The sequence below is a fragment of the Corylus avellana genome, chromosome 1 (genome assembly GCF_965113065.1).
Source record: "Corylus avellana chromosome 1, dhCorAvel1.hap1.2, whole genome shotgun sequence".
Lineage (NCBI taxonomy): Eukaryota > Viridiplantae > Streptophyta > Magnoliopsida > Fagales > Betulaceae > Corylus > Corylus avellana.
This window is the reverse complement of record NC_142490.1, coordinates 47,468,553-47,478,925: the sequence shown is the minus strand read 5'-3', so window position 1 is coordinate 47,478,925 and position 10,373 is coordinate 47,468,553. Positions and strand designations below refer to the sequence as shown.

Here is a 10,373-nt window from a genome sequence, read left to right as displayed (position 1 = left end):
GAGCACATAAATGTGTAATAGTTGTCTAATGAGTACAGAGCTGAGAGTAGCCGCCCAACGGCTGAAAAATCTCAAATTTTTATAGCCGTTTAATCGAGCGGGGCGTGGTTTTAATGTGTCAAATACCATCATGTTCATTCCCTTATAAATAAAATGAAATCATTGAAATAAAAGAATGTTGGAAATGGGCATGTATGTAACCTAGAAAATATCATTTTCCTTGATGATTGTGCATCTAACTTTTTTGTGCTTTTATAATTTTGATATGGAAGCAAAGCAGATTCTGAAGCACTTATAGGGCTCTAGCAATAGAGAAGGGGTGATGAGTAGGTTTCTTTAGTTCAATCTCAATCCTGCAATTTGCAACTTTAGCATACTTGTTAACTTTTATGTACTGTTGATGTAATTGAAGATAGAAGAAAGTGGGCCACCCACAAGTTGCTCTTTCTATAAAGTTAAAAAAATAAATAAAAAGAAGGAAAGCACCAATTTTCTCCTTTCCTTAAATTCCTTATCAACATCATTATCAGATCTCACTTGCCTCAATACCAGTGGGCAACCACAATGAAGAGCTAGGAAATAATAATAATAATATCTATAATTTGTTTTTATGATCAAGAAATTCCAAATGAGTGAACATGCTTTCGAACACATGACGACAACGTGATCCATTTTTAAATTAGGCGTATACGAGAGTTAACACGTCTTAAAATCTTGAAAGCAGTTTGAAAAGTAGATACTAATGAAGGTCGACGGTGACGGGAGCACACAACCAATTTGTGAAAAATGTGGCCTTTGTTGATTGCCATAAAAGTTAAAAGGGAGTCCCCTTCAAGCTGGATGGAGGGGTAGCCATGTGAGTTGGCTAAACAGGACTGCCTAAGCCTTCCCACATAGGCCCTAGCATGAGGCAAATTTTTCCTCTTGGTGGGAGGATGGGGTTTACTTTTGGTAAACGTGTGTCCATATAATTCACCGTCCAGCTAAAGTCAGTTGGTAATATCATATTTGCATATTTATGGTCCAACTTTGAAATTGAAATAAACCTAAAACCATTGACTAGACCAATGAAGTAGCCATCAATATGTTTGTTTTGACATAATATATAAATGGGCAGACCCACAGCAGGGGTTGGGGACGAAATGTCCCCCAAAATTTTATAATTTTTCATAAATTTCCTTTAAATATATTAATTTTATAAATTTATTCCCTCAAAAATGATATATTTATCCCCCAAAATATTATTTGTGTCCCTTTTTAATTTTTTTTTTTTGTGTCCCTTTTAATTATTATTTTTTAGTTTTGCACCCCCCATTTTTTTTTTTTTTTAAACTTGTGTCCCCTTTTAATTTTTATTTCTTTATTTATTTTTAACTTTGCCCCATCTTTCAACATTAAAATAAAAAATAAAAAAAATAAATAAATAAATAAATAAAAACCCACCTAAAATACCCAATTCATTTAGTTTGCCTCTATATTCTAGTTCACTTCTAATCAAAAACTTAATTTGGTTTGAGACTCTCATTGAATATGTGAAAATAACGGTTATATGGTTTGGGTTCTTTGAATGGCTTCTAACCAACAATCAGTTTTTTGAGTGATTATTTTGCCGTAATTTACATTTACAATATTTGTTTTGACATCACAAGTTAAATGGTTTAATCATTTATGATTGTAAAATTGCTTGCTCGACTCTTAGCATTACTGCTATTTAGGGCTCTGGGTGATTGTTAGGAAAATAAATTCGCACTCAAAGATACATTTTGGCCTTTTCTTAGATCTTATAGATGGTGTTTAGTCTTCCTTTTTTTTTCTTTTTTTTTTTTGAAGCTATTTTGCTTATTGTTTATACTATTGTGTATTTGTGATGATATGAGACTAAATGTAATTAAGACTTCTATGCTTTATATTATATAAACATGCACAAACATGTATAAAGCGAATATATATATCTATGTGGTTTTGTATTTATATAAGTCGGTCCATCTCCCCTACCAAATAAAAAAAAAAAAAATCGTCCCCCCACATTACAAATTCTAGTTCTGCCCACATGTATATATTATTAAAAATACTCTATTGTAGTATTGTTTGGCTTGAATCCTAAAAAATGATCTTAAAACATTTACCACGGTTTTAATTGTACTAAAAACATAGGACGGAGATGAGAATTGTAGAGGATTTGCTGAAAATAGGTTGTTGAAGCTAACGCCATACTTGATGGGGGTGATGATAGCAATGAGTGAGAAAGCTGACGATGAAAAATGGGTCATCACGACCTAAATAGTATGGACTAACATGCCACCAAGATGACTTTATAAGAGTGGTAGGTCTTGCATAGTTTTCCATTGATGACCAATGTTTTGTATAAAGCTTTCCGACATCTATTCTTAAAGAGTTCATGATTATCATAAACATTTTTTTACAAATAAGAGTAAATACTTTTAATAATACCAAAATCTTGAAAGAATTGAAATTCCTTACAATTAGAAACGTCGAACAAACTTCTCAAGATAGGACATTGTAAGTAGCCTCAATGAAACCCTACCTTTCCCGAACAAAGACAGAAAATATTCATCACCTAATAATCGTAAATAAATAAAGTATATTATATATCTTGCATTTATCTCATTATATTGCAGAGCCTAATAATCATTAAGTATATTGTTTACTAATCCAAAGCTTATTAAATCAAACACATCAGCATAATAAAATAATAAAATTATGGTGGTATATAATATTTGTGATAAATAAAAAGTAAAACAAAAAAGTAATAAAGTGACGTGTTACGCGCTCTGCCACCCCGTCTTAGAAGCTCACCTATATTATTTAACGTACCAAGTTGGGGGACCATTTATTCTATAGAAATGTATAAAGTATAAACTATAAAGCCACGGTTTCATTGAACGACGATTAATCCACGCGGCATGGTCTGTGATTCCTACTCGGACAGGTGAATGGTGGCCATGTGTCCCACGAAACACGACGGAAGTCGGAAAGGCCACTCTCTCAGGTCCCACGTTATCGCCTTGGTCCACCTACCATCCGATTGATCCCATTTGGAAGGAAGGAGGCCCATGATTCCCATGTCACCCGAAAATTGTTTTTTAAAATGTTGGGTGAGTCAGCTATTTCGGGGAATGTGAGTGCGTCGATCTTCCTGGTAGAAGCCCTGGTCATCAAATTGCCCCGGACTTGTTGCTCTATTTACGGAAATGCATTTTGACGACTCGAAAGAAAACGTGTCTTTACAGCCCATGGTTTTTGCTTTACTACAGGGAGCTTTGGCGGTTAAAGACAGCTGACTGTAATTTGCAGTTTTCCACCACTGCTTGTCTGAAGATTCTGATACTCTCTGTCTCTGTCTCTCTCGTTTTTTTTTTTTTTTTTAAAAAAGAAACCAACTACAAGGAAAAGAAAACAAAAGAGAATTTAGATGAAGGTATTTTTCACTATAGATATTAGATAGGGATGAAAAATCAAAGAAAGCAGCAAGAGAAAGGTTTGGTTGCGGCTTAATTTGTTGTATAGTAGATATAAAAGTTTGCACTTCGATTGATATTTCGAACTTTCTAAGTAGAGGAGGCAGGAATGATGGAGAGGATAAAATCAATGGTAAAAAAAATACGTCAATCTTGATTGAGATTCGGTTGCTGAATAGCAAGAACAACAATAAGAAAATCTATTTTCATAATAAAATGAGACAAACTCATAATGTCTGCAAGATTGGCAATTGAGAGACCCGCCAAAGCTTCACCAGTAGTAGAATGACACGGAGGGCTAATAAAATATTGACCTTTGATGATGCATCTGAAAGAGTGGTGGCATATGGCTGCTTGGACAAAGAAAAAGTCTCTAATGGTTGTGTCATAATTGATCTAGAGGAAAAGGGGTGAGGAAGATGTTAAGCTTTTGGAGAGGAAGGAGAGAGCCGCGAAATGTTCCAAAGAGAGCTTATTGATAGTCTTAATTGGAAATATATAGGGTATTAGAAACAAGATCTTCATGACAAGCTTTGTTACATACAAATATGTTGCATAATTTTTTTTAAAAAAACCTTTTTCTATACTTATTTATTGTGCTTATTTTATATCCATTAACACAACGTGTTTTAAATGACCATTAATATCAGCTATTTAAGATAAAATTGGAAAATATACCCTTTTTTTTTTTTTTTTTTGCAATTTTAATCCAATCATGCATTTATCTATGTTCTAGTGGTACCATAAAATGAGTTTTGAAAGTACACCTTTTTAAAAAATAATAATAATTTTGGTCTTATCTATTCACCTAAACCTTTTGACTTTTTAATATTAGGGGTGCAATTGAGTTCGATAATGTTGAAACTTTTATTCTAATAGCATATGCGGCACTGACCTCGTGCCTTAAATAAAAAGTAAATAAAAAAATGTTGAAACTTGATTATAAATATTAATTTTAAATGATTAAATTTATCGATTTAAGTTTGAGATACCATATAACTTATTTAACATAATATCAAAATAAAGATTTTAAATTTAAATATTATTTCCATCATTTACTTTCAATATAAAGTAAATAATACTAGACATCTCAATACTTTTTTTTTTTTTTTCAAATAATCTGATTCATTCAATAAATAAATAGATTTATATATTTTTTTTCTTAAATGAACGTGGAGTTGAGATTATTTGAAAAAGGAAATTTAAGAAAAAATATTTCATAAAAACTTTATGTCCAGTATGTACAGACAAAGGCTTTCATACGTCTTAGTTCTCTGAAGTCACCATCCTTCTTTACTTGTTTTTTTGCTATAACTAAAAGACACCAGCAAGAATTCAAAGGGTTGAAGATGATTCATTTTGTTGCATCCAAAGGGTTGAAGAAACGTAATCCAAACACCCAGCAAGAATTCAACCAGGCTTGCGAAACTGCGTGGAGGTTAGTTGTTCAAGAAGGTTCTTAAGTGAATTTTTGGTTTTAGTTTTTTTCTTGACTACTGTATCCATTTAAAGTCTACAAAGTAGAGTGGTCAACTTTAACCGTGTAGAAGAATATTCTATTCTCCTAACCACAAGTTGTGAATAAAGAAGGGTCACCTTCCCAATAACATAGCAAACTTCGCAAAATTCCAAGCGCTTCCGTGCTGATAGTGGCAATATTGTCATTAGAGCATCATTTGAGGGCACTTGTTGTGTAGATATTGCTATATTAACTCATTCCAAACCCCACAATTGCATTTCAGGAGAAGACAGAACGTTAATTCTGTGGTATTCACTGGGGAATCTTAAGAGGGGCAGTAAGAGATATCTTGAGCTGAGAGTTCTTCTTCTTAAGGTATGCTTAAGGACTAAACCACTTATTGATTTGTGATTAATTTCCCAGAAGATTTCTGGTTTGAGTATGGGTTTTGGGTAATTCATTAATTTATTGATATTTTAGTGTTTTGGGTGGCGAGAGATTGCTCTGGGTCATTGTTGGGTTCTTGTTGATGTGAATTATTGTTATTTGATACTTTGTATTAGTTTTGAGGTTTTGTGTATGTGAATTTGTGTTTGAATTTGTAAAAGGTGATTTTTTTCCCCCTTTTCTGTTGGTTTGAATTCTAATTTGGCATCTGAAAATGGAATTTGTATTTATTTCCCCATTTCTTTGTTTCTTTATTTTGATTGAGAGTGAAAATTTAATTCCTTATTGAAAATCTTCTCATAGCTATTCAAGGATGCTTATTATACATTAATCATGGAATTACAGGCTTTAGTGCGTAGAGAATGCTTGGTTTTTTGAGGAGTTTGTTATTGTTCTGGGATTGTTTGATTTCTCAGAAAAAAAATGAAATGTTTTGGTTCACAAATGAGGTCGATCTAGCGATTGATTCATTGTTGGACTCGAATAGGGGCAAAAAAAAAAAAAAAAACGTCTTTTTTACAAATTTGATTAATTTGCACTGGCTAACTGAAGGATGGTCCTTTCTTTTTGTAGGTGGCATATAGGATTTACTTCCTCTTTCCAAGTAACTCTTTAGCGTATAAAGTGCCTTTTTCTCTGTAGTTAATGACTTTATATCTTTTCACAAGATGGAGGGCTGACGTAGATTAAGATTGCTATGGTGAATTTTAGATTCCTTTACAGTAAGTGCACAAACTTACCGACAAACACAGACACGCTCACACACAAAATAAACAATAATTCATTGTTTATTGTTGAGTGGAAAAGGCTAAATTCTTCATCAACACTCATCTGATATTGAGTGAACAGGGTAGATTTAATTAGAGTAATGGGCTCTATTGTTTGGTTTTCTATTCTGCATGTTTCTGAAGTAGGTGTATAACATATAGGTTGTAGGTTCCGTTTATGGTTGTAAGTTAGTGATTGGGACCTGCTGGGCCTTGTTGCATTGTGTTATAAAATTCGACACATTTCTATTGGATCTGCACAAGTTTCTTTTTAATCAAAGCTCTTAAGAAGTACTTTGCATAGTGTGTTGGAAACAACTTACTGCAGTTTAGAGGGGAAGGGAGATTTGGGATTGTTAAAGTTTGCGCAGTTGTAGGTTGTGGCTCAGTTGTAGGAAATTTTTATGGGTACGTCTTACCTTTTCTTTGATCTATTTACCTTATAATATTCTATTGAGTAGGTGCTAGTTAGTCTTGTGTACAGCAAATGCTTTCTAAGTTGTTTGTAAAGATGTACCACAAATCTAAAGCCACATTTTTCATATTTTTCTTCAGTATTTTCATCACTTTTCAGTTTTCTGCTCATTATTGTGAAAGTCAATCATCTACTCTATCTGAGCCAGTCCCAATTATCTATATTGATTGACCAACTCCTTGGTCAAATGTTTTGGTTGCTCTTAGCATCTCCTTGGGAAATATAAGACTGCACAGCCAAGTAGTCAAAAAGAAACAAGGTGAAGGAAAGTTGCCATTTTATACTTTTATTGGATTTTGGTTTGTGTGTTGTTCATATGCATACAAGACACAAGTTGGGGGTGCCACGCATCCCCAATTACTGATGTGGCACCCTAGCTTGCATCTTATGCGCACAGGACACAAGCCTTACCCTTTTTATTGATGTTGGCAGCAAAAGTTTAAACAACCTGCTATCAATGTCATCCAATGGCCATGATTATGAATGGGGGCTTAAACTCTTAGGAAGGGCTCGGCCAGGGCAAGATTGTCATGGGGCTGAAAGTTTAGGGCGGGCCTGGGCGCCAAGGCAACTATTGCCTGAGCAGCAAATGAGAGCTAAGAGGTCATGGTACAAGAGCATTTATACATATGGCCCTTAAATGGATCTATCGTGATGGTCACTCCTGATGAAGAGTGAAGAAGAATTTGTTGAATGGTCTCTGTAGAAAGTTAGTACAAGAATTATCTTTTGCGTTCTGTATCTATTTCGATTGTGAACTTGAAGGTATCAGGAATAAACCTGCAGGAAAAGTATACCCCTAGGGTAGTTCACTACTTGAGTTTGGAGAAGCTAGTTATATGTTTTATTCCGAGTTTTCTGTATCCCTTTCTTTTGTGAATTTGAAGGTATTGGGACTAAATCTGTGGGAAAAATCTGCCCCTAGCATAGTTTGCGACTTGGGCTGGAGAGGCTAGTTATATATATTTTTTTTTGAGTTGTAAATGCTGAATCAAATTAAAGTTGAACTGTAATCTTGTCTGTCATTTCTTAATTCATTCGTTTTTTTTTTTCTTTTTAACTCTGTGATTGTCTTTTCATAGCATTTGCATGGAGTCAACTATAGTATGCTTTTGAGGTGACTATACATGATATTGCCTGTTAGGGGACCTTTTACCTATAAAAGCTTTATTGAATCAATGTATAGAATTAAGAGAGCTATGTGTTGCATGCAGCTCTATCCTACAAGGCACATGGATATTCCAATTGAGTCAGTGTTGTACTCTTCAGTAATTCAGATAGGACTTCCACAGAAAAAAGTGAATAGAAAGTTCATTGAATATGACCTTTTCTCCTCATTTTCTGGGTAGGATTACACAAATGTCATTATGTTTGATATTATACAGTCAATGAAACCACCATCTTCCACCATGTGTATCCTGAATCACTGCCAAGTTGGCATTAATGCATCTTAGTTGTTAGTTTAGGACTCCTTGACACAACAATGATTGGTTGAGTTAGTTGATTACACGTGTCATAATTTTCTTTATGGTATTATGACCTTGCTGTTCTTGTGATCCTTGCATGCTCTTGCTCAATCTTCTTTTTTTGTTCTTTTTTTCTTCAACATTGATATTGCAATCATATCTAATCTTTTTTTGTTCTTTTGGCAGATTATATTGCTTTGAAAATTTACTTCTTGCTGATAGCAGAGGGATTCCATGACTGAGGCAATTGCTGACAAACAAAACATCTTGCTGTTTTTTGAGCTTGATGTGTACTGGACTGCTTTTCAAGACTCACTTTACAATTGTATGCCGTCTTGCTTTGACAAATGAGTGATTTAACCAAGTCCTGGGAACACTTGTAGTGCCACCAGCAATTCTTCTTTTTGTTTCTTGGCCAAGTTAATAATTTCTTATTCTAGATGCAAACATCTCAGGAACACCATGGTTCGGCCAGTTTCCATGGGCTGTACAACCAGCCTTTGCAAGAAATTGATCCCATTTATTTGTCTCAGTTCCAGATTTTAGAAAACAATGCCGACCCAGTTATTGGCAACCAAGGAACAAGTGTTTCCTTCGAACACTCTAAGGGACAATACTTCACCCTGGAATCATCCCCAGCAACTGCTGGTTATATTTTCTGCGATTCCCCTTCTATAACTAGTGGCTTGTCTAACAGAAGTCCCTTTTCGCCCCAAGTTTCTCCATCTTGCATTTCAGATCCACATCATTCCTCTGATAACACCTATGGATCTCCAGTAAGTGGCTCTTCTGTTGCTGATAATGGCAATGAATTGAAGCACTTTCTCAAGGAAGTGGAAGTTTTATTGCTGGGTTCTGAATCAGATACTGTCAACAGTTGCTCTAACTGTCTCAATAGTGGGATCCCCCAAGCCACCTCCATGTCGAGGTGGGATTGGAATCAACTAGTCAGGTTAGATCTGAGTCAGATGCTCCTTTGCTGTGCAGAGGCGGTATCCCGTAATGATGTCTCAACAGCATTTAATTTAATGGAAGTGTTGGGGAAGATGGTGTCGATCTCTGGGGAGCCAATACAACGAGTGGGTACTTACATGTTGGAAGGGCTTAGAGCAAAGTTAGAGCATTCGGGAACTGTTATCTACAGATCCCTGAAGAAGTGCGAAGAACCAACAAGCTCAGAGCTAATGTCATACATGTCTATCATTTATCAGATTGGCCCTTATTGGAAGTTTGCTTACATGTCTGCAAATGTTGTCATTGGGGAAGTTATGGCAAATGAACCCAGAATCCACATCATTGATTTCCAGATTGCACAGGGCAGTCAGTGGATGCTTCTCATGCAGGCTCTTGCAAATCGGCCTGGTGGGCCCCCCCTTGTCCGCATCACTGGTGTTGACGATTCCCAATCAATTCATGCTCGAGGTGGAGGACTTCATATTGTAGGGCAGAAGCTGTCGCAGTATGCGGAGTCATGCAAAGTACCATTTGAATTTCATGCTGCCCCCATGTCTGGTTGTGAGGTTGAGCTAGAAAATCTGAGTATTCGACCTGGGGAAGCCCTGGCTGTTAATTTCCCATACGTGTTGCACCACATGCCAGATGAGAGTGTGAGCACACAGAATCATAGAGATAGACTGTTGAGGCTGGTTAAGAGTTTGTCTCCCAAAGTTGTGACCATTGTTGAACAAGAATCCAACACCAACACTTCCCCATTCCTCTCGAGGTTCAAGGAGACACTGGAATATTATACAGCCATGTTTGAATCAATTGATGCGGGTTCACACCATGCGGCTCTCCCAAGAGATGACAAGCAGCGGATCCGTACAGAAGAGAACTGTGTGGCTCGCGACATAGTAAACATGATAGCTTGTGAGGATGCTGAGAGGGTGGAACGGCATGAACTTCTAGGAAAGTGGAGGTCAAGACTTTCAATGGCAGGGTTTGCTCCATATCCGTTGAGTTCCTCTGTGACTCACGTTGTTAAGGATCTGTTGAAGGACTATAATGAGAATTTTAGACTTGAAAGGAGGGATGGGGCTCTGTACCTGCACTGGAAGAACAGATCTATGGCAACCTCTTCCGCTTGGAGGTGAAAATGGTTGCTCTGCAAAACTCTGTAAATCTTTTTTTTTTCCCCTTTCTTTTTATGACTTCTAGAGATTGAGAGACACTGTTATCTGTAGTTCTGTAGAATTGAGAGTAGCACTGTTTCCAGACACACCTATTGTAGAGCATATATCTGAATCTCCAAATTCCCTGTACATGTCTGCCTAAAAATGA

At 35.9% G+C, this 10,373-nt stretch overlaps 1 protein-coding gene across 2 annotated transcripts; it reads left to right on the top strand.

The window, feature by feature from the left end:
- Window positions 1-4,877: 4,877 nt before the first annotated feature.
- Window positions 4,878-10,354, top strand: LOC132170712 (scarecrow-like protein 13). 2 transcript variants are annotated; one of them, XM_059581797.2, is made up of 4 exons: window positions 4,878-4,917; window positions 5,222-5,313; window positions 8,280-8,418; window positions 8,549-10,354. In XM_059581797.2, the coding sequence occupies exons 3-4, from the start codon at window positions 8,380-8,382 to the stop codon at window positions 10,184-10,186; spliced, it is 1,677 nt and encodes a 558-aa protein (XP_059437780.2). In that variant the 5' UTR covers window positions 4,878-4,917; window positions 5,222-5,313; window positions 8,280-8,379; the 3' UTR covers window positions 10,187-10,354. The 2 variants fall into 2 exon arrangements, with proteins under 2 accessions (XP_059437780.2, XP_088367308.1); XM_088511182.1 differs by having other exon boundaries at window positions 4,879-4,917; window positions 8,280-10,354.
- Window positions 10,355-10,373: the final 19 nt, after the last annotated feature.

Coding starts and splice junctions, on each gene's coding strand:
- LOC132170712 (XM_059581797.2), top strand. CDS start 8,380: ATGTGTACTGGACTGCTTTTCAAGACTCACTTTACAATT. Junction 8,419..8,548: donor TCAAGACTCACTTTACAATT/GTATGCCGTCTT, acceptor CAAACATCTCAG/GAACACCATGGTTCGGCCAG.